This window comes from Balearica regulorum, chromosome Z (assembly GCF_011004875.1).
Source record: "Balearica regulorum gibbericeps isolate bBalReg1 chromosome Z, bBalReg1.pri, whole genome shotgun sequence".
NCBI lineage: Eukaryota > Metazoa > Chordata > Aves > Gruiformes > Gruidae > Balearica > Balearica regulorum.
This window is the reverse complement of record NC_046220.1, coordinates 83,199,891-83,214,795: the sequence shown is the minus strand read 5'-3', so window position 1 is coordinate 83,214,795 and position 14,905 is coordinate 83,199,891. Positions and strand designations below refer to the sequence as shown.

The window sequence follows — 14,905 nt, the reverse complement described above, 5'->3', positions numbered from 1 at the left end:
AGTTTTGCCATCAGTCATCCCAGTCAAAGGGAAGAGGTCAAACCTCTTGTTTATTCCCCATGCTATGTGCGTTTGCACAGAGGCATGTAAGCTGGGTCCCCAGTGAAGCTGACTTACTGACTGGAGTGGCTGGAATTCCTTTGTGCTGTACTTCAGGTGCTCACCTGTTGACCTCTGATCCTTCCCCAGTTCTGGGCACCTGTTGTTGGCACTGGCATTAAACTGGTAGGAGTGAGATGGATGGAGGTTCCCCTCCCCTGGCAACTTTAGTTTAAAGCCCTCTTCACCAACAAGTTTGACCAACAACACTAAGATGTGTCATGGGCTCGACACGCTGGAGGGAAGGGATGCCATCCAGAGGGACCTGGACAGGCTGGAGAGGTGGGCCCATGCAAACCTCATGAAGTTCAACAAGGCCAAGTGCAAGGTCCTGCACGTGGGTCAGGGCAATCCCAAGCACAGCTACAGGCTGGGTGAGGAATGGATTGGGAGCAGCCCTGAGGAGAAGGACTTGGGGGTATTGATTGATGAGAAGCTCAACATGAGCCGGCAGTGTGCGCTTGCAGCCCAGAAAGCCAACCGTGTCCTGGGCTGCATCACAAGAGCTGTGACCAGCAGGTCGAGGGAGGTGATCCTGCCCCTCTACTCCGCTCTTGTGAGACCCCACCTGGAGTACTGCATCCAGCTCTGGGGGTCCCAGTCCAGGAGAGACATGGAGCTGTTGGAGAGAGTCCAGAGGAGGCCACGAAGCTGATCAGAGGTCTGGAGCACCTCTGCTATGAGGACAGGCTGAGAGAGATGGGGTTGTTCAGCCTGGAGAAGAGAAGGCCCCGGGGAGATCTTAGAGCCCCTTCCAGTCCCTAAAGGGGCTACAGGAAAGCTGGAGAGGGACTGATTCCAAGGGCATGGAGTGGCAGGACAAGGGGTAATGGCCTTAAGTTGAAGGAGGGGAGGTTTCAATTAGATATTGGGAAAAAATTCTTCCCTGTGAGGGTGGTGAGGCCCTGGCACAGGTTGCCCAGAGAAGCTGTGACTGCCCCTGGCTCCCTGGCAGTGGTCAAGGCCAGGTTGGATGGGGCTTTGGACAACCTGGTCTGGTGGAGGGTATCCCTGCCCATAGCAGGGGGGTGGAACTAGATGGGCTTTGGGGTCCCTTCCAACCCAAACCATTCTATGATTCTATTATTATTGGACATACAATATCTCTTTAGAACCAAGTATGTGATATAGAACACAACTACACCCTTGCAAACCCACAGTGGCATGTGAGTTACATGCACTGAAATCATATGGAAGCTCTGATAAAGTAAAAGATTTTGAGAGGTCATTTGTACTAGGAATATGATGGCACTATACTGAAAAATTCTATTTTCTGCAGCCTGATGTTTTTATAATGTGTCAATCCGTTTGCGTTCAGTGTAAGACTATAAACCCCTGGTTGCAATCTGCTGCTCAGTGATATGCTATTGGAATTACATTGAAGTAAAATTAGAATATTGCAGCATATGTGCTGAAGGGAAGCAACACAGTGGCATTGCTCAGCCCAATATTTCCTCTGTCACTAAAGTCATCTTCTTGAGAAAAAATAGTACTTCTGCCAGTTCTGGCATTTCTCTTGGCTGAAACAAAGTAAGGAGCCTTAAGCCGCTTCTGCTGATAAACCTCCCTCTTCCCCTTCCAGTCCAAGACATACTCCTTCTCACATCAGTAGCTACCAGCATTGGTGGAGGGAATTTCTTTATCTAGGGGCGTGTTCTCTTTTTTTGATTAATTTTTCTCATCTGTCCTCACTGCCGAAGTAGTTAGCATTTGCCCTGTTGCACACAAAGATCTGTTTCTTGTATGGATATATTTTCATCCTGCCACCTTGTTGAAGAAGCAGTTCATAGAGATTCATCCCACATTTCCCTAAAACACCAGCAATGACAAAGGTGACAGAAAACAACAGCATGTACACTGGCAGCAGAAACAGCAGCTTGCAGGACACAAAGACCAGCAGCAAGAGAGCAGAAGTGTGCCTGTGAGCTTCTGCCTTCTTGAAGGCCGAGCTGAATTCAGTGGTCCTGGGGTGGTGGAGTTTAGGCTCGAATTTTGTGGGTCCTCCCAGTTAACATCCAGGTACACAGAAGCATCTTGACTTTTGGGATGATGTGATCCCCTAGCCATTGGATACCTGTCCAAAGACGTGAATCCTGAGCCAGCATCAAGAACTACATGATACAAAGGTATTAAGGACCAGTTTTAACAGGTAAAAAAATCCCTCAACCCCAAAACATCAATAGAGGCTTCTGTTCTTAAGACAACGTGATGTCTTAGCATGCTCCTCTTCTGCCCTCCTTGTACTCTACCCTTGTTCAATTCTTAACATCAATTTCATGGTCTTCCTCACAGATTTTTCTGCTCCTCTATCCCCACTACACCTCTCAGATGGCACTGAGGCACAACACTGCATCTGATGCCCTCACATGGTGTTTGTGTGATCATCATATGTTCACGTGTTCATCACCTTCATGCTGATCCTCTTAGCTTTAAGATCTTTTTAAGCCACCTACACATGGCCATGTGCTTTACTGAGTGAAAGGGAAGAATACGGGGTAGACTGCATACCCGACAACCTGCCAAAGCTTAGAGGGGAGCTGGGAGTTGAGATGTGTGTCTGTGTGGTGGGACTGTATGCACCTCTTTTGCATGGGGACTTTGCTGCTAGTGCTTCTGGGGCTGGCTGGCTGTAGCTCATGTTTGGTTTTTTTTCCCAGTGCTGATTTTCTGCATGGTTTCTTTGTGCTTTTTGTTTTCCTCTGGGTGGGAAGGGAGAGGAGGAGACTAAAAAGATAACGTTCCTTCAGATGTATGAAATGGAGATCTATCATCCTTTGTCTTCCAAAGTCTCTGGTTGCTTGTTGGTCAGCATGGTGAGTCCAACTGGTCATAACTGTAAGCTGTGCTGGCTTATTACCAGCAAGGTACCATAGGTTTGATCCAGCTCTCAGTGGGCATTTCTTGATGTCCCAAAATCTGTTTTGAGGGTCATTTGCTGGTTTCCATGTGTGCTTCCTCATCAGCAAAATCAAAGGTGGAAACTTAAATGGGAAGCGAGCAACTCCTCCTTTTTGGTGTAAGGGTCAGCCAGGGAGAACACGTGTGGCATGGCAACGTGGCAGGAAGCTTGCAGTACATCTGCTCTGCATGTGTTTGTGCAGGAGCAGGTCTTCTGTGATCTGATGTCATTCACATAGCTGTGTGGCTGCCTTTAAAAAGAAACAGTTTCTGGGGATTTGTTTTTCTCCTTCTAGTTCTGGGAACCATTATAGCAATTTAAATACCCTGCGTGACCTGCCAGAGCTTGTTCACTTGTCCTTCGTTCACCCCCCGCTGGTTTTAAGCAGTATTTTTAAATGCAGAAGATACTTCTGCCGATAGCTGTGTACCTGGGAACAAAAAGTTTTCTTGGGAACTTTGATGTTTGGAGACTGAAATTGCCCTATTGGACCACTGTGGCCAACCCGACCCTAACCAGATGCTTAGAGGAATATTCTGAGTGCTGCAGCAGTCTCAGTTTGAAGTGGAATGAGAGAAACCTTTGCCAGGGCCCTGGCTGTTGTCGAACAACAGTTGCTGTATGGTGTATGATGGGGTTGGGCTGTAATTCCTTCATCCCTGAGGCTGAAGGAGCAGCTGTGAAAGTTACCAGATTAGCAATTGGTTCCTCTCCATTTTCCTTTCAGATTTTTTTCCCTTGAGATCATGCCACATTGTGCTTTGTGCCCGGCTCTTCTTCTTAATTAGTCTAGTTAGATCATTAGATTAATGTTGAGAAACAAAGGAAATCCTTCCTTTCGCTGGTGCCAGCTGCCTCCAGCCACATACCCAGCCCTGAAAACGGGAACAACATAATTCATCCCCTTCCTGATGGAGGAAAAAAGGGTTATATAGTTATCTGTAAGGAAGGGAAAAGTGATAATAAACTAGAGAAAGCAAACACTGAAAAAAAAGGGAGGTTTTAGTAACTTAGATGCTATAAAGATTGTAATCAATGTGGCTAGTAATAAAGGCTGCAAGTATTTCTGGTCAATGCAGGTCAATGCTTTCAAGAGACTGAGACTGCCCATTTACAGGAATAATTTGTGGCTATGGAGTTTGTGCTTTCCAGACAGATGGACATCACAGCAGATGCTTATCTACTGTGAGCTGGGCCCTCATGATCTCTCTTCTTGGAAAAATGGAAGTTTAAAGTGTCACCGCCACAGGATCTGGTCAAGGTCCTGCAAACTTAACAGAGATACAGAGCCCTGTAAAAATATCTTTTTGACTATGGTGTGGATTTTTACTATGTGTTAAGCCAGCCTGGATTTTGAAAGTCTAATAGGTCTTAATTATTCAAAGATAACTTATTTCTGTTTGTAAACCAGATGGCTTGACAAAAATGAGGATGATGGTCAGATTGTCCGAGAATTAGTGCCTGCTGGGGAGTCACCAATGCTAAAAAGTGAGTTTAGCTTGGAAAAAAGGTCTGAGTTTGAGCTGTGTATACACATATTTACTTGCTTTATTCGACTTAATAATCCATGTCAGTTCTCAGTAAATCTACTGGGCTTTTCTTGCCATTCTTATGCAAGAAGCTGCAGTAGGTCACCTGGGGAGGAAATCCTCTGACCCTTAAATACTGGTTTCTGATGGAGATTAGTTTGTATGAAAGAGAATAATTGCAACATTATATACATGGAAAGAAACTTTGATTTTCAATGTCGTGATTTGTTTAAGAATTGCTTTCTTGTATAGCTTTCTCTGAAGGATCTTGAATTGCCGCTGCTTTAGTAGAGTAAATTCTGTCAAATAACACTGTGTTGTTCCCAGAAGAAAATCACCAAAAAGATTACACTGTCCTTTTCTGGAGAACTAGGGCTGCAATATAATTTTCTTTAGAAAACAGCACTTACAGAGCTCAGGTTGAGATGTTTGTTGTTTTGTTTTCAAAAGAAAAGTCAAAGCTATTGAATTAAATTGTAAGTATAAAAAAAATGAAATCACCTCCCTTGCCTAAGCTCACTTTTATGGCTTGGTAGTCATCTAACAGTGAGAGGGAGGAGTACAGAATATTTTCTGCTTATTATTGTAACTGTTGCATCGTTTATGTTTTGGTGAGTAACTCCAAGGTGTGACAGCTTATCCAGTGTGGTCCTAAGATGCTGGTTGCAGGAATGGAGGAGCAAAGTCCTTTCTGTGTCTGTAGCTGGACCCCTCTCCCCTATATCTGTTTGAAGCCAATTGCCTGGCTGAGCACTGGAAATGCCACTCATGGGTCTTTGTTCTGTACATTGATCTCCCTTTAGATGTCAGTTATCACATCAGTGTGAAGACGGGAGATATCCCCGGTGCCAGCTCAGACTCCAAAGTTTTCATCAAACTCTACGGTGAAAAAGCAGACTCCAGCAAAGAGGCTCTCTTAGTCTCTGATAACGATCTAGGCAATTATTTTGAACGTGGTCGAGTGGATGAGTTTACTCTGGATACGATGGATATCGGGAAGGTAAGAACAACTTGCAGGTGGATCTTTACTTCATGCAAGTGTCTGAATTCAGAATCAACATAACACTCATGATTCAATGTGAGGTAAGCATCTCTGACCTTTACACTGGATATTAAGAAATAAATTTTGTATGTACATTGGCAGTCATGTGAAGTGTGTTTTAAGTTTATAGTTAAATACATATATAAATTATTTACATGAACATGGTGGAAGAACAGGGTGCCAGGGGAAGGAGATTTTTGCATATTAAGTAAATACTGTCGTCTTGGGTTTTTTTCTGCCCTCTTGCTTTTTGTGTGCTTTTTTAAAGATCAACCGAATACTGATCGGACACGATAACGTGGGTCTCCGGTCTGGCTGGTTCCTGGCCAGTGTCCAGATCACGGTTCCAGTCCAGGGAAGGCAGTACATGTTCCCCTGCAACCGATGGCTCGACAAAGATGAGGCTGATGGCAGGGTGGAGGTGGAGGTCTACCCAAGTGAGATTGTGCCCATTGAGAAATGTGAGATAAAACACACCAAGAAATGTGTGCTTTTTTTATATCTAGGACTAAATTTGTATTACTAACATTTTTAATGACCAGATTAGATATGAAAACCAAAAATTCCTGTCCCAAAGACCACATGTTGGTGAGGAAAGTAAATTATTCTGCTCTTGTTTTGTTTTCTAAAACAGTTGAAAAAATGTTAAAAGAGTTTTCCATCTACATTTCCTGACATCGTATAAAAAATTTATGTCCTGGGTAGTGTAACACAGCACAAGGTGCTGTGCTTCCTTATTACAATATCAGTGGGTTCTGCTTTTTTCACATTTACCTGCCCCACTGCCTCAGTCCTGCACAAGCCCATGTCCCGTCCTTCCTGCATTACCCCATTGTGGCAAAGAGCGAGGCTATTTGATCATTAAGGACCAGATTCCTACTGTCTATTTGAGTTTTATCAGTAGATTTGTTTTCTTTTAAAGCTATGGTTAAAATTTGCCTTGGGATCCTGAGAAAAGATTTTGCTCTGTGTAACTCTCTCCCTTGTATTGTGTTAAGGAGATCATTTAACCACTCTGTAGTTAATACTGAAATGAAATTCCCTTTTAAGGCTCTATTTTGCACCCCTCTCACACTGATTTAATACTTGCAAAAGGGAAAACTATCAGGTTAGTCTTCAGTGAAGAATTGTGTTATCTTGCATTTGGTTTGGATAAGAGCAAATGGTCAGCTACGTGGTCATTTGTTAAGACAAGGTAATTTAATTTTGAACCTGAGCCCTCAGGAATGTTGTTATCTGAGTTTCTCTGCTGATTTAACTGCTTTATTTTTGGACTAGTGATAAACTACGAGGTGTCTGTAGTTACCGGAGACATGCGGGCCGCAGGCACCAATGCCAAAGTCTTCATGCAAATTTATGGTGAGACTGGCAAAACTGAATTGATCATCTTAGAGAACAGATCAAACAACTTTGAACGGGGAGCCACAGATATCTTCAAGGTATGATGAAGGCAGTTGCGGCCAATTCTACGAGGGTAAAGAAATGACCAGCCAAAATTGAGACATCAACAGAATAATTGGCCCAATCATACAAAAACAAAATTGCCAGGTCTGTTGGTATCTGCTGTCCCCTATCTATATTTTTGCGAGGTTTTGTATTTTTTTAGGGAAGTTTTGTGTTTCATGGAATGACTTTCACCTTCTGAGGGACTGGTAACAATGGTGTGATGGAAGAATATGGTCTAATAACAGCTTCTGTTTACCTTCACTTTCAAAAGGAGGTACACACGTTAGACCTCAAAAGACCTGACCACATGTTATCGTCCCTTTTCTTCATCTAGTTGGGGAGAAAGAAACCCCATACAGAATATAAGGAATCCAGGCTTTGCCTGTAGTCACGCACACCTTTTGCCACCGGTACACATTGTCAGCCCAACCGTGCAGAGGTTTGCTGCTGTAATTTCTGTGAGCGTGTGAGTGCTCCATGGATTTTACTGCCTGTAGCACCAGTCCAGCGAGCACTGCACAGACACAGCACTTGAAGTGCACAGCACACTCCTCCAGCTATGGGTCTGGCAGCATATAGGTTGATCTTGCAGAGTCCACACCTCTTTCTGAGCAACGCAACAGTAAGCGGAGTATTTGCAGGGGTGAAAAGCCTCAGGCATAACTCAAGTGTGTGAGCCAGGACCAGCAAGAGGTGCTGGGTAGACAAGGCTGAGCAGCAGGTGTGCACCGTAGTGTGGTTGGGCATCCTCTCCTGAGCAGGGCCTGACTATGTTGGACCACTGTCCTCTTCTGGCTTGCTTGCTTGGGTTCTCTGTCCAGAGAAATCAGGGTCTGGGAGAGAGGAATGGTCTTAGTTCTTGCCCTGATGTGGGGTGAGACTGGGGACAGGATGTGCTGTCAGGGCATGTCAGAGCCACATCCTTCTGTATTGAAGTAACCTCAGGAGTCACCAACATCTGGGCAGTAAAGCACAGAGTCCAGATGGAAGAAGGATTTAAGACACATCTGTTGTACGTGCTCACAATATAACTGTGGTGCCTAGGTCTCTCTGTGCATTTCCAGTCCCACAGAGATGATATCCGTCTCATTACACAGTTAAGCGCCTACTTGGAGGTAGTTGTGGAAGCTCCCCTGAATCATCAAGACTGGGGTATCCTTCCCATTGTCTTCCCGCTGGACAAATGGAGGTGCCTTTATCCAGAGCTTTACCACAGTTTTGTACTATGTGTTTCTGAGATCAGTTCACCTCCTCCTGCCTCAGTTTCTCGCTTGCTTGCTAGAACAAAGTTAGTGATGTTTATTTTTTTTCTAATGAGTTCTTTGGGATTTAAGATGACTAGCACCTTATAAATTCTTGCTTTTCTAAGACTCTCTATAATTTTAAGATTAGGTTTCTCTGATTTTAAAGCAAATAAGCTTTCTGAAATTTATGGGTAAAAGCTATTAGCCAAAATTAGGTTTATAATAAAGCCATATGTACAGTGTTCTGTCTACATAGCCATGCTTATATCCTTTCTCAGATGTTTATTGCTGGACTTTAAAGTTCTACCTGTTTTCTGTGATTTTTTTTTTATAAGCACACAAGGCAGAATCTCTGAAGCATTAATACACAGATCCTCTAAGTCTTTCATGATATGAATATGTTCAGAAAGATATGGGCAAGAATAAGATTCTGTGAGCTACATGCTAATAGAAAGTGCCACCAGTTACAGATAGGGCATGCAGGATGATTATAGCAAATCTAAGGGTAAAGCAGTGTAAGGAAAGACACATTCTTTATGCCAGGACAGCTGGATCAGTTTTAGTTTTCTGATAAGAATCTTGTGTGGAATTGATTTTGTTTTAATCTACTATAGAAAAAAATGCTTCTAAACTGAAATCTTATATGCCAAGTTGCCTGATATCAGTGTGAGGCAAGTGTTTGCAAGTTTTATAATGTAAACAGTGCCTAACAGCATAAACAGTCATCAGAAACAAGTCATTGGTTATTGAAAGATTGCCTGGAGTAAAACCTTCTATCCAACTTCATTAGACAGTAATCCAGACAAATAATCTAAACCAACAAGGTTTTGTATCTGCTGTATTGACTAGAGGTGGAAATCTTACTGATACAGCCTTCTGCCACTGATGCATTGTAGTCATTAATGATTGTATCATCTTCTCTGCACACTAGTGAAGTGAGAAGATACTCTTCTAATTTTCCAGATAAGAAATAAGGAGAAGGGCAGTCCAAGCCCGATGGTCCACACCAGAGATCAGGTTATCTGAATCCAAATTTACTGCCTTTTCATTATACCATCATTGCTTCCTGCTTGGTTCGTGTCTTGTGCTAAGTGTATCTTACTTTTCCTTTAAAAAGAACTCAGGCGCTGAGAATCTGATAAACTAGTATATTTTGGCATACTCATCTTTAATGCCAACATAGAGATAATACTAGTGAGGAGAGCAATGGAGAAGTAGGGAGTAGTCCATTAAATATGAATTCAGCTTCCGTCCCTCCCCTGGTTGTTCTGAATGTCTTCATCTCAGTCTCTTCAGATGAGATTTGGTGATGGGAAGTACGAAGGAATGAAACAGGAAGGAAAAAAGTAAACTTGCATTAAAAAAAGATCTTATCCTTGCTTAGATGTTTTGGGTGATAGAGGTGATGCTCCTCATTTTTAAGAATGCACTTTGTGAAGTTAAGATGTCTTATGTCCTCCTGGGTGCTGACTTTCCCTTGGTGGCAGAGAGAGGCTGCAGATGTTGGCAAGATTTATAAGATTCGGATAGGCCATGATGGGAAAGGCATTGGGGATGGCTGGTTCCTGGAAAGTGTTACACTGAAGCGGCTTGCCACAAAGATGAAAGAGTCTGATAAAAAGAAGAAGAAGAAAAAGAAGAAGTCTGATGAGGAGGAAGAAGAGGAGACCAAGGTGGAAGAAGCAATGGATATCTATACATTTGTGGCACACCGCTGGTTGGCTAAAGACGAAGGAGATAAGGAGCTTGTGGTGGAGCTGGTGCCTGATGGAGAATCTGCCCTGGAGGGTAAATATCAGAGGCAATGTGTGTGTGTGTGTATGTGTGTTGATACAGCAGTTGGATGAAGTACGGTAATGACACTGTGGTGCTTCACAGGACCGTTTATGCCCCCCTGTCATCCCATTGCCCCAGGCCCACAGTATAGCTTTGAGGCTTGTTGATCAGCTTCGGGGAGGAAGAGGACAGTTAAACTAAGGCAGAGGATTGAGGAGACAGCCTGAAACGGGAGTATCCTAAAGGACTTCTGTAGGATTCTCCAAGACTTGTCTGGGACACTTAGGTTGCGAGTCCCACAAGTTACCACTGTGGCTGGGAGTTTAGCAAGCTGTAACTATATGGTTAATGACAAGGGCTGGAGAAAGATGGAGCTGCTCATGTTTTAAGATAGATACAAACAAACTCCTGACAAAATCTTTCTTAAAGCTGACTGTGCCAGCATTTTTGGGCTACGTGCTTTCATGGTGAGCCACGGATTTGATGAAATACTGCTATTTCTGGACTCCTGATCTGCCTTTGCAATTTTACTTGCAGAGAATACATATGAAGTCCATGTTCTCACTGGGAATGTGTGGGGGGCTGGGACAGATGCTAATGTCTTCCTGAGCATCTATGGCATAGGAAGAGGAGACACGGGTGAGCGCCAGCTGAAAAGGTCGAATAACCTCAACAAGTTTGAAAAGGGCCAGGTAATGCATGAACTCAACCCACTCAAGAGAGCAGAAGGCTCTCAGTTATCACGCTGACCATTCATTACAGTCTCTTCTCTGCAAGGCTTGGCTGCTTCTTTCAGCTTAAAGGTCATATGTGTTTCATTTCTTAAATATATTATTTAAAGCAAAATGTCTGAAAACATTTTCCAGGGGAAATTCATTTGAATAATAAGCTGAACACCAATTCTACATTGGAGCCACCTTTTGCATCTGCTTCCTGTAAGCATTCTGGTAATGATGTTTCCTGCCAGGAATACTTGAAAACAACAAACTTTAAATTAATATGGGAGAGTATTTGTGAGGCAGCTCAAGTATGTCAGTATTTAGATTGCAAATATGATTCTAAATGTTCTACTCAACCAGTCAGGGAATAAAAGCAATATTACACAGAGTGCTATAATTACATTATAATCCAATCCAATTAAACAACATCTCTTGTAGATTGAATATTTGCCATAAAAATGTTTATGAACAATTAACAAGTTACTATTATAGCCAGGAATTGTTCAAGGAATAATTCTGAATAACAAAAATTATGGAAACAGTAAGCAGCTGTGTAAAACTCGCAATCACAAAAAGGAGCCTAAGGTTGTTAAATAAGCTGTTAGCTGTGATTTATGAGCTTGGCACCGGTGAAGCTGCAACCTGCACATGGTTCTTCATTCCATGGGAACAACTCCAAGCTGCAAATGTAACATGCTCTGCTCTTGGGAGTACAAACCCAAAGTCTACCAACAAGTTAATCACATTAAGATTTTTAAAGTATTATGATAACAAGGACCATCCTGTCACACTAATATAGCTAATAATTGAACCTCTTTGTTGTAGTAAATGACAAAAGGAAGAAATTCTGTGGTTTGAAATAAAGCACATAGAGGTGCACAGGAGAGTTTCCATGGAGTCAATATGTTTGTGTCCAGTTCCAGATTCAGTCCGGGGGAAAATACTAAGCCTGAAAGGAATGAGATTTAGGAGAGATGGGTTAAACCTAGAGGAAGCTGAAATGGTGATGAGGTAAAAACAGCAGTGAAGGGTTGTGTAGCTCCATGGCTATTACTGCCTTTTAGGAGCCAAGCATGAGTGTTAACGGGAGACCTCACAGCTCTGTAGTTATTTTAGTACATCCACCCAAGGAATACAAGGGGGGCTTACAAACACCTTTTGTTTTAATGGGGAAAAAAAGATTCCCTATGGCCATTTACTGCCTTTCTTTCCCCTTTTCTGGGAAGCACAGTTATTTGCCTCTTGCCTCCTGTACAGGTGGATGTGTTCACCATCAAAGCTATTGACCTGGGTGAGCTGAAGAAGCTGCGGATTCGCCATGATAACTCTGGTGCTAGCCCAAGCTGGTTCCTGGAGAGGGTAGAAATTGTTGACCTCAAGGAGAGCACCACGTGAGCAGCCTGTCGCACCCTTTTCATATGGTCAGAAAAGGGGGCACATTCTCAGGAGCCTGCAGAACCATGGGAAGGCAGAGGACATGCAGAAGGGCATCGTCGTAGCTCCTCACCAACTCACAGGGAGCAGGCATCCTTTGGGAGCCTTGTGATGGTTGTGCTGTTATACTGAACGTGTGGCCATTCTGGGGTACCTCTGTGTGGGGTTTTGCTGCCCCAGCATCTCTGCAGTTAGGAAACTGGTGGTGTTTGGAAGGAAACCTCAGCTTTTCTTTGTTTCAGGAGGGAGAGTTCCTCCCAGGCGAAGATGTCCCCTTGCAGAACCTGCACTCATATATTTCCTTGCAAGGCTTCATCCTGGAAGAGAGTTTGTCTTTTGTACCTAATGCAAAGATCTGGGCCAAAAGCCGGTCCTGATCTAAGCAAGCTCCCATGATTTTCACAGACAGCTGGGTGAGCAAAGCCCAAGTTGTTGGCAACCTGAAATACAGGCTTGTCTTTGAGATGGAACATGTCTGAAGTCACATGCTTAAAAGTTGCACAATGCTCTGGTGGGTGGGACTGCTCATAAGGACCTCAAGATGGGTCCACTCTTCAGAAACTTAAAATGCCTGGGAGACCAGAGGTTCCCTCAAGTTATTTAACTTCTTCTGGGAGTGAAAACTAAAAGGAATCAATCATATGGGGCTGATGGCTCAGAAACAGCACTTTTCAGTAAGTGCTCACTAACCTATTTATGGATTTAGCTCCCACAAACAATACCAAAGCTCAAAGATGAAAACATGTATTGTTCAGCTTTGAGTAATCTTGTTTTCTTTAAGTAGCCTCTGATCTGTGCTTATTTATGTTTTTAAAGCCTGTGAAGTCCTGTGTAAGTACTGGGTGCTGCTGTCATTCTTGTAGGTATTATTTTCCATGCCAGCGATGGTTAGCAGTTGAGGAAGATGACGGTCAGATTGTCAGGGAGCTGGTCCCAGTGGATGAAGCATTTGTAAAGAAAGATTCGGAAAATGATGGCCAGTCTCTTGCAACGCTGGGCCTGGAACAGAAAGGTTTATGTTAGCCTTGTATTTTTTCCAGTTGGGGTTGAAAAGGAACCAAGTTATTAGCAACGCTAAGGGCATTAGTGGTTAGTGTTCACTGGGATGTGAGTAATTCTGCCCCAGCCATGAAATTTTCAGGTGTGAATGAGGTGGCAAGCGCATGCCAGCCGGTGAGGAGTGGACGCTCCTAATTTCTAGGGGATTTAATCATCTTGCAAGATTGGACCCAAAGTGAGAAAGCTAGGAAGATGGATAACATGTTCAGTCATCATCTCTCAACTGAAATGCATGTTAGTTGCTAATATCTAAGGCATAAATTGCAGCCATTTCACATCATGGAATGGAATGATTAAATGTTTCAATATAAAGCCGAGCAGAGAGCAAACATGACCAGAGAAAGGGAAGGGACCTAAATTTGTCTCACTTTCCATCTTGCTGCTTGTGTCCGTTGTCCTCTGAAATAACTTTGTCTCTTTTGTACATAATTTTGCATGGTAACCACAAAGCAATGACACACTCCTGGCTCTGATGCTGAAAGGTGCTGAATGCCCAGCACTTCTGCTGGCTTCACTGTCGGTGAAAGGTCTTAAACTCTCCCCTAATTCCCCCTTCAGATGCTTTTGAATACATTAATAATTTCCACAAATTGTATAGCCAACAAATTTCCACAAATTGTTTAGCCTTTTGGTTCGGGAGGACCTGCTGGCTGAGCAGCATCTTGGAAACATGTGTCTAACTATGGAAGAAAGGTGCTGTTTTGGAAATCTTGAGTACATTTTTGTAACACAGTGGAGACTGTATTAGGCTTTTCCACATTTTTTATGACTTTACTGCACTTGCTAATGATGATGCGATAAAAACATCCCCAATCATGCTATTGTGAAGGATGTGTTCGTGAATATGAACTGAATATGTCAAAGTGCACATACCTTCTGGTATGTGTTATATGCACATATATTATTTGGTGCTAAGGAGGGGATGTTGGGTTTTTTATGAAATAGTATAGGCAGAGGCAGCTTTGTGGAGTCTTAGAGATTCCCAGGAAGCAAATGGGAATGCTTGAGCACATTACTTATCTGTAGATACGCAGACAATGTACTGAATGACTGGAGCAGTAGAAGACTCTGCTTACCCCAGGAGCTACCACAGCATATGACAGGAATTAGAGCTTACAACATGACTGTGATCAGTCAAAATAAAACCCAAACCAAACAGACTTATGCAATGAAAAGTAGAGTTAATTCCTGCTCAGACTTCACACTCTTAAATAGAGATATTTTATCTGACAGCTAAATCAACAACATACACTGTGAAAGTGAAAACCGGTGACAAGAAGAATGCTGGGACAGATGCGAACGTCTTCATCACTCTCTATGGAAGTAAAGATGATACAGGTATGGCTTCACGTGATGGAAAAGGATAGCTCCTCTCTCCTGGATACCTGAAAAGAGAGGTCATGGTTTCCTTTTGCTTCCTCAATACCCATTCCTCACTCCTTTTTAACACAACTTCATGTTCTCGCTGTCTCCGCATGCATCGTGATAGCTGGGAGCATACAACCAGCTGCTGCAAATCACTGTCAAAGTTTGCGATGCTGATTTGCACCAGCTGCCGATCTAAAGGCTTTAATTTCAATTATAGAAACAGCACAGTTGACTGGGACTACATTACTGCGTAGTGAATGCGGTGAATGATTTGCTTTCCTCAGCAATGA

At 43.1% G+C, this 14,905-nt stretch overlaps 1 protein-coding gene across 1 annotated transcript in view; it reads left to right on the top strand.

Moving 5' to 3' along the window:
- The first annotated feature begins 5,512 nt into the window (after positions 1–5,512).
- LOXHD1 (lipoxygenase homology PLAT domains 1) overlaps positions 5,513–14,905 on the top strand; it is a 77,010-nt gene continuing 67,617 nt past the window's right edge. The window contains 8 exon segments of the mRNA XM_075739711.1: positions 5,513–5,527; positions 5,838–6,030; positions 6,848–7,008; positions 9,747–10,047; positions 10,573–10,727; positions 12,012–12,145; positions 13,052–13,200; positions 14,481–14,585. Coding sequence (XP_075595826.1) covers positions 5,513–5,527; positions 5,838–6,030; positions 6,848–7,008; positions 9,747–10,047; positions 10,573–10,727; positions 12,012–12,145; positions 13,052–13,200; positions 14,481–14,585 — 1,213 coding nt within the window.